The sequence below is a fragment of the Quercus suber genome, unplaced genomic scaffold (assembly GCF_002906115.3).
Source record: "Quercus suber isolate HL8 unplaced genomic scaffold, Cork oak 2.0 scaffold_568, whole genome shotgun sequence".
Classification (NCBI taxonomy): domain Eukaryota; kingdom Viridiplantae; phylum Streptophyta; class Magnoliopsida; order Fagales; family Fagaceae; genus Quercus; species Quercus suber.
The window spans coordinates 277181-296690 of record NW_027070013.1 but is presented as its reverse complement, the minus strand read 5'-3'; the positions used below and the strand labels follow the sequence as shown (position 1 = coordinate 296690).

At 31.9% G+C, this 19510-nt stretch overlaps 1 protein-coding gene and 1 long non-coding RNA gene across 2 annotated transcripts; one reads left to right on the top strand and one right to left on the bottom strand.

Annotated features, from left to right (window-relative positions):
- The first annotated feature begins 1397 nt into the window (after nt 1–1397).
- On the top strand, nt 1398–6284 carry LOC112031000 (vacuolar cation/proton exchanger 5). The gene is given in 10 exon segments (XM_065764539.1): nt 1398–1476; nt 1984–2065; nt 2067–2145; nt 2229–2296; nt 2392–2420; nt 3022–3039; nt 3042–3214; nt 3301–3462; nt 4350–4484; nt 6039–6284. Coding segments are annotated over 10 exon segments (1071 nt in total).
- Nucleotides 6285–15839: 9555 nt separating this feature from the next.
- Nucleotides 15840–16456, bottom strand: LOC112004706 (uncharacterized). Its single transcript, XR_010625359.1, has 2 exons — nt 16380–16456; nt 15840–16097 (listed from the first exon to the last, which is right to left on the bottom strand). It is a non-coding gene; the product is annotated as an uncharacterized LOC112004706 (long non-coding RNA).
- Between the last annotated feature and the right edge of the window lie 3054 nt (nt 16457–19510).

The following is a 19510-nucleotide window of genomic DNA, read 5'->3' as shown; positions in this document are numbered from 1 at the left end:
ATTGTACTTATGAGTTTTGTGGGTTATATAAGGAAGGAAAAACTTAGGTAAGTTCCATAGGCGCTCCCTTAGGCTCTCCAATAAATCTAAATACTTGGTTGATTTGTCAATGGAGCATAAACAAGGGTTTCTTTCCAAAGGACAATTAAATTCAATACATCAAATGTTTGAGTTTTATTGAAAACTAATGTAATGTTCCTGAATTTTTCCCTTATGAGTAGACATTGTGAGAGTTAGTGATTGTAACCTGTGTTGTTAATAGTGGATTATGGTTGGCATTGCCCTGGATGTAGATAGGAGTTTTGGATAGTTAAATATTTTTTTTTGGTAATGAGGCTTTCATTGACAAAAACTAAATAGTGATTCCAAATAAACAACAAAATCCAAGAGAGGAGTTCCTAGTCTAGCAAGATCGTCCGCACATTAAATGTGATGCTTATGTGATGTTTTTTTTAAATTAAAAAAAAAAAATTGACTAGTAATATGTTTTATTGATCCAAGTTCTAAGATTACTGATCCAAAATTCCAAGAAATTAGAGAAAGGAAAATTCCCTGCAGCCAGCATCCACTCAAACAACATTTTGAAAAATTGCATCTTCAATTCGAAAAAAAGTCCATTCACAGCCCTCAAAAGTTCTAACATTCTTTCATGCCAAAGACACCACATCAAACAATGTGGAACAGCCTTCCATATTACACTGTTTCAATGTCTTCCGAACCATCTCTGCTAAGAAGCTTGCAATTCTAAAACCCCTTAGGCATCACCCATTGTACTCAACAAGAGCAAAAACCATATCCCATAAATCTCTAGTGACAAGACAATGCAAAAGCAAGTGATTCACTTTCTCCCTGTCCTCCTTACACATACAATACCAACTAACCACAATTATATTCCTCTTCTTAAGTTCTCAGCAGTCAAACATGTTTTTAATTTCTTGTTCATGAATGCGCTTCCACTAGGCTCAAATTCCAAAAAGCAGCTTCATTCATTTCTCTTCCATTGTCAATCCTTTCATTCCAACCCCTCCAAATATTATAACTACCCAAGCTATATATGCATGTTGAGTGCTTCAGACTTCTTCCCTTGAACTTGGTTCTGACCCAATTCTCATAATTCAAAGCCAATATATCTATCAATTCCTTGAACTTGGTTATGACCACTTCAACTTAAAATTCCAAGAGCCAATACGCCTATCAATTAAGCAATTTCTCAATACTTCCTTCTCATTTTCTTATCATTCAGCAGTCAAAATACAAAAGTCTCTGGATTCCATTTGACTTATAATTATATATAATAATAATAATAATAAAAAACATTGTATATCATTCTTATACCCCATTTGGCCTTTCTTTCCCTTGTAACCAGCCTGTCTTATAGCCAACCAAGAGATAAAGGCATGCTTAGGAATGTGATCATTAAATCAGATTCTCTTGCAGCAATTGATAATGCTATGTTTCGTTTTAATGGCTTCTCCTGTATCTGCACAGCTGCTTTCAATGCACTACAAAAAGTTGGATGGTTTTACTTTTAGTCTGTCGTTTTATTTAGATAGGTAAGATTGATCGTTAATGGTTGATATTTGCAAGAGCGATTACAAACACCAAAAATGGTCCCAAATTCGTTTCAGGAGTAAAAACTGCCCACTTAATTTTGTGACAACAATATTCTATGACTGTAACATTTCTCTTCACAATTCTATTTAGTACAATTATTTATAAAAATCATGCTATTAAATTTAGAAACTTATATTGAATTACACTAAGCATGAACAAATTTCTTGGATTTTTAATTTTCATCTATATTTTAAAATGTAGGATTTAACTTTCATAACATAGCCTCATTCTACCTACTGATCCTCCCGCTTGATGAGATTCTTAAAACATTATTATTTGAGACATTATGAAGATGCTAAAATTTTAAGCTTAGATGTGATTTCTATCTCAGAAAAAGATGCTAAAATCTTTTGCATCTTATTCATTCAGATGAAAGTGGATCGTTGTCTGGAGGTTTGCGAGGGAGTAGTATTCTGATGTTTATGTACGTTGTGTATATGAGCATAAAGACTAGTTTTCTCAAACAAACTCAACTCGCTGATTGTTTTTGGGCCAGCAGCAATTCTTGTTCAGAAATTGACTGATAAATCTGTGAGTTGCATTTCTCTCTGCCTTGAATCATTTGTTTCATTCTTTGAATTGGTTTTTGTTTATTTTGTTGAGGTGGATTACAGGCTTGGGTCTTCTTTCTAAGCTTAGTGGGCATAACACCTTTGGCTGAGCGTTTAGGTTATGCTACAGAGTAAGGATTTCTGTTTCTCTATTTTCTTTTCTTTTATTCCTTCAAAGAATTTGAATTATTAAGTAGCTAATGTGTTGATTTTCACTTTGATTTAGGCAGCTTGCTTTTTACACTGGACCTACAGGTAAAGTTTTTGTTGTTTCTCAATATTAACTAGCAATTTTCTGCTTTTCCCCTCTTGAGATCTTTTCAGTTTATAGCCTCAGAATTTACAAAAATTCCTGCAAGTTTTTGTTGGATGTCATATAATTTCTGCAAGCGCCATATATATTGTTCATTTGACTTCCCTCTCCCTTCGTATCGATCTCATTGAGGAAAATAGACTTCGAAAATCTTATTGGGATTTTTCTTTTTTCAAAATGCATTCCTCATCTCCTGATCAGGGGAGGAACTCAGTTTCTTCTTTGTTAGCTACAATCTTTTTAAAATATGTAATGAACATTGTGACACCCTGAATTGAGTGAATTTGGATTGTCAAAGTGTTGTGTAGGCATTTGCTTAGTCCCACATCAGGTGGGAACCAGGTCATTTTGAGCTTTGTAAGTGATTGTGGGGAGCTTTGATTATAACTAGTCTTTTTAAAATAGCTACCACTTTTCTCAGGTAGTGGCAAATATTATCATACGCAACTTGATGTTACCATGCACATTGTTTATCTTCACCTTTAGGTTGGTAATTAGTTTTATTATCCGGATTTGTTTTTAATAGTGAATTTGAAATTGCAGTCAGAGGCCTTTTGAATGCTACTTTGGGAATTCAACAGAATTAATAATTTCAATCCTTGCACTGGAAAGTGGAATGATACGTGTTGTTTAGCTGTCATTATTGGGTTCAATTCTGTCAAACTTGTTGCTGGTACTTGGACGTGCGTTCTTTTATGGTGGGTTTGTTCTTCATAAGGAACAGCTGTTTAATTAGGTGGAAGTATTAGCAGCTATTCTAATTTTTTTTTTCTTTTAATTGTCCTGTATCTTCATGCTAAAGCTGGTATATATGATATGCAGACAACTGCTGTTGTAAACTCCGGATTGCTGACTGAGGTTTATTTTAGGAAGTCAGAGTTGGCTCTTTCAAGATTTAGCAGCTGCATTATGCTTGTGACATATGCTGCATACCTTTTTTTCCAGCTAAAGAATCAAAGAAATCTCAATGTTCCTTTTAATGAGGTTGGTTATGCATTTTGTCATACTCTCCACCCACTCCCCCTTCCCCCCCAATTATTTACAAAATGTCAGTGTGTAAATTTTTAAGCTCCATGCATTTTCCTATTTATTTATTTTATGACATTCTTATGCATGGATATACTAGGTTTTATTGTTTCCTTACTGTCAAGCGCTTCAAAGTTCAAATCACTAATTATTTTCAATCTGGAAAATTACTTATATTCTTAAATTTTCCAAGTTAGACGCTTTTCATCTGACTGATATTGTTTAAACTAATCCTCTTTTATGCTGTCTCTTCTTCATCTTTCTTCTAATAGATTAACAATTAAACTTCTTCTACATTTGACTGATTTTTCTAATGGCCTATGGAGTCATTTAGGATATTTATATTATGACCTCAAAATTGGTTGCTGTAGCACATTCAACAATTACTAAATCAATTGTACTTGTCCAAAAGAAAAGAAAAGAAAAGATATAGGCTACACTACACTTTTGGTTGTTAAGCAGTGACTGTTTTGAAATTGTTTGTTGTTCCTTAAAGGAGGCAATGCCTAATTAGAGATTGTGAGATTGTTCAGATCTTTTAAATCATAAATTATGGTCTTTGGGTGAGCGAGGGAAGTAATAAAGATAGTACTACTACCTCTCCTGGATGGGGCAGAATGCACATTTGCAACCCATCGAGGCCACCTCAGCCAACAAGACCAATCATTTTCATACAACATTCATAATTGAGACTTTATTGGCTTAGTGACTCATTGAGTCTTTACAAAGTGCCTTGCTTTATATGGTGTATCCTATATTTTCATTGTCATATTTTGTGTTTAAATATTTCTTTTAGCTTGAATTGTTCAATTTTATTTATGGTTGGATATATGGTTTGAACATAGGAAGGGTTTCAGATTGAAGAGGGCTCATATGATGATGAAGCTACCCAAATCTCAAAATGGGAATCAGTAATTTGGCTTTTGATTATATCTGCTTGTGTCTCAATCCTATCTGAATATTTAGTTGATACAATAGAGGTATACTTTCTTGTTATTGTTTCTTTCTCCCAGAAAATTTATTGTTATATTCTTTAAGATAAACCAGTTTTTAGAGGAAACATATAATTTCCGTTTCCCCTGATTACATCTTGGAGTCATTACAGTTGGACACACTAACCATATAATACTTTTTTGGGTGATGTTTATATGTTTATATCAAATTCTGGCTTGGTATATGGTTAGTTTTCTATCCTATTTTTAGGGATCCAGCGGTCAAAAGTGACAGAGGACAGATTTTCCAAATTTGTCTTGGTGTGCTGATGATGGGCTTAAAGTATTTTTTTTTTTTTTTTTGATAAGAGGGCTTAAGGTTTTAAAGTGGGGTTATGGAGGTACAAATTATGATTTGGCCTTGTAGTTTGTTTATGACTTGAAGAGATAGGATTGGATGGCAAGCAAGGGCTGAAATAGAGAACAGGCAGATTGCAAGATTTTTTGGGCAACAGCAAATAATAGAACCTATAAGGCTTTTTTTGATGGGGGTATTTGGTACTGAAAGTATATGGGGTTTTAACATTTTAATCTGTAAGAAGAAGGGTTTGATTTGGGGTTGTAAAGAAGGAGAAAAAGAGAGAAGTTTGTTGCTTCTGTTTGAACAAGTAACTTGAACATTAATAGCATACAGAGGAAGACGAGATAGAGCACAAGAACATTCAAGCCACACATGTCTTCAATAATTTAAATCACATTGATCAAGTATGAATTCTTTAAATACAATGAAGCATACTTATATATAATCATGACTCTTATATAAACTAGTTGGACCATGACTCCTGATTTGATTAGTAACTAAAGGCTAAGAAATCCAAATAAAACACTCCTAATGATACTTAAAAATTCTGGAATAATCTAGACCAAACATAATTAAGAAAATAACCCTAAAAGTAAAATTATGTGCAGGAATTTTATGAAATTCAAGATCTGTTTTTGGACATAAAATAGCCCATAATTCAATAATGACCAGACTCAAAAAATGCTGTAAACCAATTACATGTAATGTAAGCTTTGAAAGAATATAGATCTTGCTTCAATTTGATGGCGTATAATGGCCTCACATATGAGAAGTCCATAGTTCACAATTTTGCACAAGAATATATATATATATATATTAAAGCATCACCCTCCCACTTTTTTAAACTCTTTTTATAAATCTCTTTTTTAGTTTAAATTTTTGTTAAAGCAATATTTTGAATTAGATATGAAACACTCCCAAATCATTTTTTGGTTTAAATGTACCTCTAAGCTGCCAAAATAATCTGTGCCAAATGAACTCTAAGCTGCCTAAATTAAAGCTTTCTTTAGAATGGAGGATAGACAAGGGAAAGGAAAGAAAATGTAAGGAGGATAAAAGTGAAAGGAAAGAAGAGATTGATGTTTCCCCTCACCCCCTTACCTGCTTGTCTCCTTTTTTTTTTTTTTTTTTTCAAGATTGTAATAGAATGAAATTTTGAATGACATTATTCTAGTGACTTTTTCCAATTTCTTTACTAGAATTTGATTTAAGAACTTTCTGGTCGGGCAATTGTTTTGCAGAGAGCATCTATTGCATTGAATATGCCAGTTTCATTTATTAGTGTTATTTTGCTTCCACTTGTGGGGAATGCTGTAGATCATGCAAGTGCTATTACATTTTCCATGAAAGACAACTTGTAAGCTTTCCAACAATCTCTTCTAAAAATTTTTTGTGAATGAGTTATAGTAATCTCCAAGGACATTACATTAGGAGTCTCAATAGGATCATCAATGCATCTAGCTTTGTTTGTGGTAGGTATTAACTGATGGGTTGCTTTTAATTTCTTTTCTATGTTTTGTGCTTCCAAATATATACATATGTATATATATATATATATTTTTTTTTTTTAAATACTTATATTTAATGTGTGTATTGTTTAATCTACATTGCATTGGAGCCTATATTTGTAGCACATGAATGCCACGGATTATCACTGTGTTTAGTGCTTCCTCATTCAAGGACTAACAACTTCAGGGAAAATAATTTGATTGCTGTGAAATATCTTGTATTTTTTTTTCACTCAGAGGATTGATGGGCTTCAGTTACATGTTTGAAACTGTGTTTGGCCTATGTGGACTTACTTGTACTAGGGTTATTTTCAAGAGTAATTCTAAGACCACAACTTTTGCCACAACTTGCTCATGTGGCAAGTCGTAAGTGGTGGAGTTGTAGACCCACCATTTTTACTCCACCACTCATGACTTGCCATGTGAGCAAGTTGTGGTCCTAGCATTTTCCTATTTTTTGTACATGAGAATACATTAGATTGGCTGAAATCCTTGTCATCACCCAACAGTGATAATTCTGATTCTTCAGTTGCTTTGAAGTTTAGCTACAATATGTCTTTCATTGTTAAAACCATGTCAATAATTGGTGTATGATCTCCTCTCCCTCTGAGACAAAAGTGAATACAACAGAAGTGCGAATATATATCTAGGCCAGTCATCTGCCAAAATTTTGGAATTTAGGCTTTTTCATAGTCTTTACTCTTTAGTTTTGCACCTCATTGGCTGTCTCGACAAATGGATAAACATCTTAACCGTATAAGAGAGCTGGTGATGATTCTTGTTTCTGCAAAGCTCTTGTTGCCATCATCTATGGCTGGACACATAAATAGTACACTTCCAATGATAGGCTCCTTCTCAAACCTTTTTACATGAATTTCGTTACTATGATCTTTGTTGTCTGCAATGTGAGACAAATCTAAACCCTGTCTAAACAAAACCATGTGTTTAATTCAGAGAAGGGAAAGAATAGAATGTACTGTAGGGACACATGCCAAAGATGTTGGAGAGGTAGTGATTTTTTGTCTATGATTCTCTGTTTGCTTAGCTCCAAAAAGTTCCTTTACTTTTTTTTCCCATTTTATCAATGCCACGAGCAAGATTAGGTTGTTATCTGCTTTGGTTTTCATGTCTCCATCTTGTCATTAAAATGGCATCCCTATATGATTTATTTCATAATTGGAAGGTTTATTCTTATATGAGAAACTTTTGCACTGATAGTTGTGCTGCTTAGTATTACTTTATTGAAGATTTTCCTTTTGGCATCAATAACCTATAAAAGCATTATTATATTGCTGCAGATTCCTTTTTCTGTAGTCCTCGGTTGGATTATGGGGCAACCCATGGATTTAAACTTTCAGCTTTTCGAGACAGCAACACTTTTTATATCCGTCTTCGTAGTAGCCTTAATGTTGCAGGTTTGTGTTTTGATTACTAAGAAAAATAAATCTCTGTAATTATTTCACATGTTTAAAAAAGAAGGAAGAATTTTAAATAATATATGCCATGGTAGGCTCTAATTTAAGTTGGATGGCAGGAAACTGTTAAGTCCAGCTGCTTTCTAGGTTTTGTTCGTTTCATTGTGTTTGAAACAATTTTGTGCTAATAATTTGCTCTTGATTATTCTGGATTTGATTTTTTGCAACTATTATTATCTTTTGATAGTTTTATATACAAATTCTTGTATGTTGCTTTGTTTGCAGGAAGGAACTCATTATTTTAAGGGACTAATGCTTCTTCTTTGCTATCTGATAGTGGCAGCAAGTTTTTTTTTGTACATGTTGATGTTTCTCCAAGAGGTCAGCTCTAAATGAAAGAGTCTGTTTTTTCTTGCTTAAATTTCACTTAGTCTAGCATGTGACTTGGATTTCTGATGTATCATAGATGCCTGATGCTTTATGACATTGTTGAAACCTTGTATTTTGATGGTTCCAATTGAAGGCCCTGGTTTGAGTACAATAATATATGGGATAAATACCCACAGTTGTAGTACTTAGCTATACTCTACATCAATATTAATCCCCCCTTATGTGATATAGCCTTATTTAATTACATGGCTATAACAATGGATGCTATATTCATATTTAAAATTTCATTACCATTCATGTTGTAAATAACCTGTTATATAATGTGTTTTGGCTTCATTGAGCTAACAAGCATGGACACGGACACAGATACTGATATGACACAATACGAATCATACGATATAGAGTTGAACTTGGGTTAGGAGTTCCACCACTCATAAATGTTTGGAGCATACATAATGCCTAAAGACCCAATCGGCCAGTTACACAAATTGAGCTTTAAGCTCAAATCCTTCTTAAATCATTTGGGCTTTAAATCCTTTAATTTAACTATTTCAAATCAGGATAGATGGCTTGTAACCAAGTCGGGCTAAATGACCCACAACTATATCAAGTTAAATGAGGCGTAAGTAACTAAACCAAAATGCACTATTTGGGCCAAGCACTGAGCATATGAGCTGGTTTTAAGAAACTCCCATTAAAGGAAAAAAAAAAAAAAAAAACTGGTTTTAAGAAATAGTACACACCTAATTTCATATTCAACTAATATGTCAAGTGGTGTATAATCTAAACATAATAATTGTACTCTTTGGTTTATAATTATCATTGAATATAAGCCATCATAATTTTTTCTTTTTGCTTGTCCTTTTATTAATATTGAATATATAAATTATTAAAATATACAATAATGGACTACGACTTTACACCGTCTAGTCTCTAGACAGGTTTTAACTTAAAAATAGTAATAATTGCTTCTGTTTGTTTGTAACCATCATTGAGCAAGAAATCATAATAAAATATGGTTCATAGAAGCTTCATTCAATTTTTTTTAATAAAATGGTAAATTGCAAACACACCCCCAAGTAAGTATACATTTTAGTGGGTTTTAGTTAGCTCGACTGGTAAAATCTCTGATTCTTCTAGGTTGTTCATTGTTTGTGTTTAATTTTTCGAGGTTATTCGTTGGCTGTATGTTTGATTTTCTTTAAGTTGTTTATCGGCTTTGTGATTGATTTTTCTACTTCTTCAAATTTTTTGTTCTATTCGTTTATTTAGATTCTAAAGATTAGTTATAAAATTAGTTGTAACCTTAATCAATATCATTAACACTATTATACATTTCGAAAATCTAACTGTTAAATTACATATTTTCTTTTAATACACATGTCAAATTTTGTGCCAATCGAATATTATTAATGTCATAATTTTAAACTATAAAAACTTGTCATTTAAATAATTTATTGATGACATAGTTATTGATTTTTAATTTTCTAAAAATTTTATAAGTATAGAGGATATAAGAAGAAAATGTAATCTAATGGTGAATTTGTCAAAATTTACTTTTAATAAAAAAAAAAATTAAGTAGTCTTTAATTATAATTAATTTTGTATCTAAACTTTATTCTAACTATTATTGTATGTGTGTTTTTTTTTTTCTTTGTTTGTGTAATTTTTAAAATTTTAGGGAATAAATTTTATTTAATTTATATGAAATAATAAAGAAGACATTTCATTTTTTCATTGGACCAATGAAATACACTGGGCTAGCTGATCTAAATACTATCCATTTAAAATTCAAAATTTGAAACTTCTAATGTAAAAGGCAAACAATCCAAAACTTCTAAACACTCAAAAACTTTAAGAGTGTATTTTACAATTTACCTTTAATAAAATATTAGAACGTTTGTTTTTTCATGCTTGTAGGCCCGGGCTTATCGGTCAAAGTCTATTGCATTATCACTAATACAATAAAAATAAATAAATAAATTTTTTTGAAAGTCTATTCACTATTCCACAATCGCTGATATAATAATTGTTCTCACCTTTCTTCATTTCTTTAAGTCTTTTTCTTCTCTATAATTCTTCTTCACCTTTCATTATTTTTCCAAACTCTTCATCTCCCCTTTTTATTTTCTCTTTTTCTCCCCATCCAATTTTCTGTAAATTTCCTATTATTTCCTTTGTGCCTCTCTCCCATTCATATATTTCATGTTCTCCCTGCAACAAAAAGGTGACTACTCTCTCTCTATTCGATTTTCTTCTTTTATTTTGGTGGATTTATTATTGTTTTTGACACCTTTGTGGTGAATTACCTATTCTTTCTAACATTTTTGCTTTGTGCTGATACATTTTATTGTTTAGTCCCCTCTTTTGCATTTGGTTTAATTTAGTTTGGTTTAATAATAATAAATCTAGTTTGGGTTAGTATTTAGTTGATTTGATAGTGAGAATTTGACTTTATATCATAACACACTCCCTTGGCTATGTATTTAAATTCATTTGCCAATTAATTGAGTAATTAATAATTACAAATTCTATTTCTTATAGCTTTAATATCATTTTGATTTTGGTTTAGTTAAAAATGTTGTAGATACCTTTTCTTTGTTTTGGATATTAGGGAGAGAAAGTTTGGATTTTGATGTGATTTGGTTTTTGTCCTTTTGTGGTTTTGATTGGTGTTTTTGTTGGGTTTTGGATCCTAAAAGTGTTTGTTTCATTTGTAACCTTAATTTATAAATTTTTGGATTGGTAACAACTATTAGATTATTTTTCAAGATATTAGATTATAAAATTAGTTTTCAAGATTGTCTTGTATGCTTTTATTCTTTTTTAAATTTTCTGTTCAATAGCGCATTTGTAATTTTGTTTTAAGTTTTGGGATGTTAATATTGTGTAGAAGTGAAACTTATGTGTTTATATTAATTAAATTATCAAAAGGTAGACTAGACTTCTTTGTGTCTATATTATTTTACTTTGGTTAGTAATGTTGGGATTTGTATAATTTTGTAATTATTGAAAAAGTATCAATTTATTGAGCTAAGTTTTTTCTTGATATGGGTGGTGAACTCAGAAAATGCATTTCATACCAAGTAAGTTACTGCATGACTTACCAAATGACAAATACTTGTTTTTCTTTAAAATAAAAATAATAATAATAAATCATATGACAAATACCGGTTAACCCGACCCACAACCTGATTGACCCAATCTATTTCTAACTCAATTTAAATGACTAGTTTTTTTTTACCCGAAGCCACATGTTTTGCAATGGCTAGGCAAGGGCAAAAAACAAATCCCTTCCTTTTACTTTCCATTTTCATTATTTATCTCAACTAAGCACTCGATTTACTTTCCTTTCCTATTATTTCCTTTCCCTCATATTTCCTTCAAACCTCTCTCTCTCTCTCTCTCTCTCTCTCTCTCTCTCTCTCTCTCTCTCTCTCTCTCTCTCTCTCTAAAAAAAAAAAAAAAAAAAAAAAACCAAAAAACTCCAAAGATTGATGAGATGAGAGAAAGAGAAAGCTGTGCACCTGAGTCTATTGTAGGCAATGGACTCGTTCGCCTAAGCCTGAGCTATGCGCCTGAGAAAGAGAGAGCTATGCGCCGGAGAACTCCGTTCGTGTTGTAGGCGAAGGACTCGTTCGGTGACTCGGCTTGCTCGATCTTGTAGGTGACGGACTCAACTTGCTCCTCGGCGATCGGTGGAAGCTAGAGCAAGCTAGATTGATGAGATGAGAGATAGAGAGAGCTGTGCGCCAGAGTCTCTGAGGAAATGAGAAAGAGAGGGAGGTGAGAGTCAGTACAGAGAAGGGAAAGAATAAACAATAAAATATTAAATACACATGCTACAATAATCGTGTATATATGCACGATTACTGTAACAATTGTGCATAAATGCACAATTATGCACCCCTGATGTGGGTGTTTTTTGAGCCAAAATGTGTAAAAAGACCACCTTTTTCTATTTTGCAAAAGTTTACACAGCCTACTGATGTGATTGCTCTTATGTATCTAAGTGTTTGTGTTTAGCTAAATCAAGATCTAGCCTTACTAAAACTTCATTATTATTAGAGGCTGCGTTAGTGCCTTAGTGGTACTGTTCCTCAATGTTGTAAACTTGTAGGGACTTTGGCTGCATTACGAGGTCCTAAAGTGTAGCTTGTTTGCCCAATGGGGTTGCCTAAAATGTTAAGATTGAACGTAACTTGTTAGCACTTCATCAAGCCAAAAATGTTAGGATCAAAACTTTTATCATAATTTGTTAACATGACTAATTGTGAGTGGCGGAGTTGTGAACCCACATAGACTCACTACTTTATTACATCACTCACAACTTATCACATGAGTAAGTTGTAGTAAAGTTATGGTCCTAGAATTACCCTTATTAGGCTATCAGTGATTATTGTTGAACTTCAAGCCTCTAAAACAAAGTCCAAAACTTGAGAGAGAGAGAGAGAGAGAGAGAGAGAGAGAGAGAGAGAGAGAGAGAGAGAGAGAGAGAGAGAGAGAGAGAGAGGTTTGAAGGAAATATGAGGGAAAGGAAATAATAGGAAAGGAAAGTAAATCGAGTGCTTAGTTGAGATAAATAATGAAAATGGAAAGTAAAAGGAAGGGATTTGTTTTTTGCCCTTGCCTAGCCATTGCAAAACATGTGGCTTCGGGTAAAAAAAAACTAGTCATTTAAATTGAGTTAGAAATAGATTGGGTCAATCAGGTTGTGGGTCGGGTTAACCGGTATTTGTCATATGATTTATTATTATTATTTTTATTTTAAAGAAAAACAAGTATTTTCATTTGGTAAGTCATGCAGTAACTTACTTGGTATGAAATGCATTTTCTGAGTTCACCACCCATATCAAGAAAAAACTTAGCTCAATAAATTGATACTTTTTCAATAATTACAAAATTATACAAATCCCAACATTACTAACCAAAGTAAAATAATATAGACACAAAGAAGTCTAGTCTACCTTTTGATAATTTAATTAATATAAACACATAAGTTTCACTTCTACACAATATTAACATCCCAAAACTTAAAACAAAATTACAAATGCGCTATTGAACAGAAAATTTAAAAAAGAATAAAAGCATACAAGACAATCTTGAAAACTAATTTTATAATCTAATATCTTGAAAAATAATCTAATAGTTGTTACCAATCCAAAAATTTATAAATTAAGGTTACAAATGAAACAAACACTTTTAGGATCCAAAACCCAACAAAACACCAATCAAAACCACAAAAGGACAAAAACAAATCACATCAAAATCCAAACTTTCTCTCCCTAATATCCAAAACAAAGAAAAGGTATCTACAACATTTTAACTAAACCAAAATCAAAATGATATTAAAGCTATAAGAAATAGAATTTGTAATTATTAATTACTCAATTAATTGGCAAATGAATTTAAATACATAGCCAAGGGAGTGTGTTATGATATAAAGTCAAATTCTCACTATCAAATCAACTAAATACTAACCCAAACTAGATTTATTATTATTAAACCAAACTAAATTAAACCAAATGCAAAAGAGGGGACTAAACAATAAAATGTATCAGCACAAAGCAAAAATGTTAGAAAGAATAGGTAATTCACCACAAAGGTGTCAAAAACAATAATAAATCCACCAAAATAAAAGAAGAAAATCGAATAGAGAGAGAGTAGTCACCTTTTTGTTGCAGGGAGAACATGAAATATATGAATGGGAGAGAGGCACAAAGGAAATAATAGGAAATTTACAGAAAATTGGATGGGGAGAAAAAGAGAAAATAAAAAGGGGAGATGAAGAGTTTGGAAAAATAATGAAAGGTGAAGAAGAATTATAGAGAAGAAAAAGACTTAAAGAAATGAAGAAAGGTGAGAACAATTATTATATCAGCGATTGTGGAATAGTGAATAGACTTTCAAAAAAATTTATTTATTTATTTTTATTGTATTAGTGATAATGCAATAGACTTTGACCGATAAGCCCGGGCCTACAAGCATGAAAAAACAAACGTTCTAATATTTTATTAAAGGTAAATTGTAAAATACACTCTTAAAGTTTTTGAGTGTTTAGAAGTTTTGGATTGTTTGCCTTTTACATTAGAAGTTTCAAATTTTGAATTTTAAATGGATAGTATTTAGATCAGCTAGCCCAGTGTATTTCATTGGTCCAATGAAAAAATGAAATGTCTTCTTTATTATTTCATATAAATTAAATAAAATTTATTCCCTAAAATTTTAAAAATTACACAAACAAAGAAAAAAAAACACACATACAATAATAGTTAGAATAAAGTTTAGATACAAAATTAATTATAATTAAAGACTACTTAATTTTTTTTTTATTAAAAGTAAATTTTGACAAATTCACCATTAGATTACATTTTCTTCTTATATCCTCTATACTTATAAAATTTTTAGAAAATTAAAAATCAATAACTATGTCATCAATAAATTATTTAAATGACAAGTTTTTATAGTTTAAAATTATGACATTAATAATATTCGATTGGCACAAAATTTGACATGTGTATTAAAAGAAAATATGTAATTTAACAGTTAGATTTTCGAAATGTATAATAGTGTTAATGATATTGATTAAGGTTACAACTAATTTTATAACTAATCTTTAGAATCTAAATAAACGAATAGAACAAAAATTTGAAGAAGTAGAAAAATCAATCACAAAGCCGATAAACAACTTAAGGAAAATCAAACATACAGCAACGAATAACCTCGAAAAATTAAACACAAACAATGAACAACCTAGAAGAATCAGAGATTTTATCAGTTGAGCTAACTAAAACCTACTAAAATGTATACTTACTTGGGGTGTGTTTGCAATTTACCATTTTATTAAAAAAAATTGAATGAAGCTTCTATGAACCATATTTTATTATGATTTCTTGCTCAATGATGGTTACAAACAAACAGAAGCAATTATTACTATTTTTAAGTTAAAACCTGTCTAGAGACTAGACGGTGTAAAGTCGTAGTCCATTATTGTATATTTTAATAATTTATATATTTAATATTAATAAAAGGACAAGCAAAAAGAAAAATGATGGCTTATATTCAATGATAATTATAAACCAAAGAGTACAATTATTATGTTTAGATTATACACCACTTGACATATTAGTTGAATATGAAATTAGGTGTGTACTATTTCTTAAAACCAGTTTTTTTTTTTTTTTTCTTTAATGGAGTTTCTTAAAACCAGCTCATATGCTCAGTGCTTGGCCCAAATAGTGCATTTTGGTTTAGTTACTTACGCCTCATTTAACTTGATATAGTTGTGGGTCATTTAGCCCGACTTGGTTACAAGCCATCTATCCTGATTTGAAATAGTTAAATTAAAGGATTTAAAGCCCAAATGATTTAAGAAGGATTTGAGCTTAAAGCTCAATTTGTGTAACTGGCCGATTGGGTCTTTAGGCATTATGTATGCTCCAAACATTTATGAGTGGTGGAACTCCTAACCCAAGTTCAACTCTATATCGTATGATTCGTATTGTGTCATATCAGTATCTGTGTCCGTGTCCATGCTTGTTAGCTCAATGAAGCCAAAACACATTATATAACAGGTTATTTACAACATGAATGGTAATGAAATTTTAAATATGAATATAGCATCCATTGTTATAGCCATGTAATTAAATAAGGCTATATCACATAAGGGGGATTAATATTGATGTAGAGTATAGCTAAGTACTACAACTGTGGGTATTTATCCCATATATTATTGTACTCAAACCAGGGCCTTCAATTGGAACCATCAAAATACAAGGTTTCAACAATGTCATAAAGCATCAGGCATCTATGATACATCAGAAATCCAAGTCACATGCTAGACTAAGTGAAATTTAAGCAAGAAAAAACAGACTCTTTCATTTAGAGCTGACCTCTTGGAGAAACATCAACATGTACAAAAAAAACTTGCTGCCACTATCAGATAGCAAAGAAGAAGCATTAGTCCCTTAAAATAATGAGTTCCTTCCTGCAAACAAAGCAACATACAAGAATTTGTATATAAAACTATCAAAAGATAATAATAGTTGCAAAAAATCAAATCCAGAATAATCAAGAGCAAATTATTAGCACAAAATTGTTTCAAACACAATGAAACGAACAAAACCTAGAAAGCAGCTGGACTTAACAGTTTCCTGCCATCCAACTTAAATTAGAGCCTACCATGGCATATATTATTTAAATTCTTCCTTCTTTTTTAAACATGTGAAAATTACAGAGATTTATTTTTCTTAGTAATCAAAACACAAACCTGCAACATTAAGGCTACTACGAAGACGGATATAAAAAGTGTTGCTGTCTCGAAAAGCTGAAAGTTTAAATCCATGGTTGCCCCATAATCCAACCGAGGACTACAGAAAAAGGAATCTGCAGCAATATAATAATGCTTTATAGGTTATTGATGCCAAAAGGAAAATCTTCAATAAAGTAATACTAAGCAGCACAACTATCAGTGCAAAAGTTTCTCATATAAGAATAAACCTTCCAATTATGAAATAAATCATATAGGGATGCCATTTTAATGACAAGATGGAGACATGAAAACCAAAGCAGATAACAACCTAATCTTGCTCGTGGCATTGATAAAATGGGAAAAAAAGTAAAGGAACTTTTTGGAGCTAAGCAAACAGAGAATCATAGACAAAAAATCACTACCTCTCCAACATCTTTGGCATGTGTCCCTACAGTACATTCTATTCTTTCCCTTCTCTGAATTAAACACATGGTTTTGTTTAGACAGGGTTTAGATTTGTCTCACATTGCAGACAACAAAGATCATAGTAACGAAATTCATGTAAAAAGGTTTGAGAAGGAGCCTATCATTGGAAGTGTACTATTTATGTGTCCAGCCATAGATGATGGCAACAAGAGCTTTGCAGAAACAAGAATCATCACCAGCTCTCTTATACGGTTAAGATGTTTATCCATTTGTCGAGACAGCCAATGAGGTGCAAAACTAAAGAGTAAACTATGAAAAAGCCTAAATTCCAAAATTTTGGCAGATGACTGGCCTAGATATATATTCGCACTTCTGTTGTATTCACTTTTGTCTCAGAGGGAGAGGAGATCATACACCAATTATTGACATGGTTTTAACAATGAAAGACATATTGTAGCTAAACTTCAAAGCAACTGAAGAATCAGAATTATCACTGTTGGGTGATGACAAGGATTTCAGCCAATCTAATGTATTCTCATGTACAAAAAATAGGAAAATGCTAGGACCACAACTTGCTCACATGGCAAGTCATGAGTGGTGGAGTAAAATGGTGGGTCTACAACTCCACCACTTACGACTTGCCACATGAGCAAGTTGTGGCAAAAGTTGTGGTCTTAGATTACTCTTGAAAATACCCTAGTACAAGTAAGTCCACATAGGCCAAACACAGTTTCAAACATGTAACTGAAGCCCATCAATCCTCTGAGTGAAAAAAAAATACAAGATATTTCACAGCAATCAAATTATTTTCCCTGAAGTTGTTAGTCCTTGAATGAGGAAGCACTAAACACAGTGATAATCCGTGGCATTCATGTGCTACAAATATAGGCTCCAATGCAATGTAGATTAAACAATACACACATTAAATATAAGTATTTAAAATATATATNGTTTTTTTTTTTTTTTTTTTTTTTTGCTGGGTTTGTTTTTTTGTTTTTTTTTTTTTTACTGGTTTTCTTTGGGATTCTGGTGTGATCAGAGGCCAGAGGGGTTGATCTTGAGAGAGATGGTGGCTGATGACGATGGCTGTGCGGGTTGTGTTGGGTCTCTAAGAGAGACGAAAGTGTTAAGGAAATGAATATTTTATTTGTATAAATGTGCATAATAGACAAACTGATGTGAGTGTTTTATAAAAATGAGTGTGTAAAATAGAAAAAGTAGGTTTTAGACGTGTAAAATGCAAAATTTTTTGCTTAAACTGATGTAAAATGCAAAATTTTTTGCATAAAATTTTTTGCAAAATTTTTAGACGTGTAAAGAGGTTATTTGAAAACAACAAAGGAATAATATGGAACCCACCAAAAAGAAATGAAAAATAAAAACCTATTTGAAATTTTTATTAATGAAATTCTGCATTTCCAAATAAAAAATGTTCATAGATTTGGAAGCCAATTGAAAAAACCTCCATAAAACTTGCTTAACAAGGACAAAAAAAATCTAAAAGAAATTTTAATTAATTCCCTACCATAAAAGACCATTATCGACTATTAAAGTACTAGAAATAAATCTCTGTAATTAGTTCACATGTTTGAAAAAGAAGAAAGCATTTTAAATAATATACGCCATGGCAGGCTCTAATTTAAGCTGGATGGCAGGAAACTCTTAATTCCAGCTGCTATCTAGGTTTTGTTCGTTTCATTGTGTTTGAAACAATTTTGTGCTAATAATTTGCTCTTGATTATTCTGGATTTAATTTTTGCAACTATTATTATCTTTTGACAGTTTTATCTACAAATTCTTCTATGTTGCTTTTGTTTGCAGGAAGGAACTTCTCATTATTTTAAGGGACTAATGCTTCTTCTTTGCTATCTGATAGTCGCAGCAAGTTTTTTTGTACATGTTGATGTTTCTCCAAGAGGTCAGCTCTAAATGAAAGAGTCTGTTTTTTCTTGCTTAAATTTCACTTAGCCTAGCATGTGACATGGATTCCTGATGTCTCATAGATGCCAGATGCTTTATGACATTGTTGAAACCTTGTAACATGTATTTTGATGGTTCCAATTGAAGGCCCTGTTTTGAGTACAATAATATATGGGATAAATACCCACAGTTGTAGAACTTAGCTGTACTCTACATCAATATTTAATCCCCCCCTCTCTACATCAATATTAATCCCCCCTTATGTGATATAGCCTTATTTAACTACATGGCTATAACAACGGACGCCATATTCATATTTAAAATTTCATCACCGTTCATGTTGTAAATAACCTGTTATATAATGTGTTTTGGCTTCATTGAGCTAACAAGCATGAACACGGACACAAATATTGATATGACACGATACGATATGAAGTTGAACTTAGGTTGGGAGTTCAAGCACTCATAAATGTTTAGAGCATACATAAGGCCTGAAGACCCAATCGGCCAGTTACACAAATTGGACTTTAAGCTCAAATCCTTCTTAAATCATTTGGGCTTTAAATCCATTAATTTAACTATTTCAAATCAGGATAGATGACTTCTAACCAAGTCGGGCTAAATGACCCACAACTATATCAAGTTAAATAAGGTGTAAGTAACTAAACCAAAATGCACTATTTGGGCCAAGCACTAAGCATATGCGCTGGTTTTAAGAAACTCTCATTAAAAAAAAAACTGGTTTTAAGAAATAGTAAACACCTAATTTTATATTCAACTAATATGTCAAGTGGTGTATAATC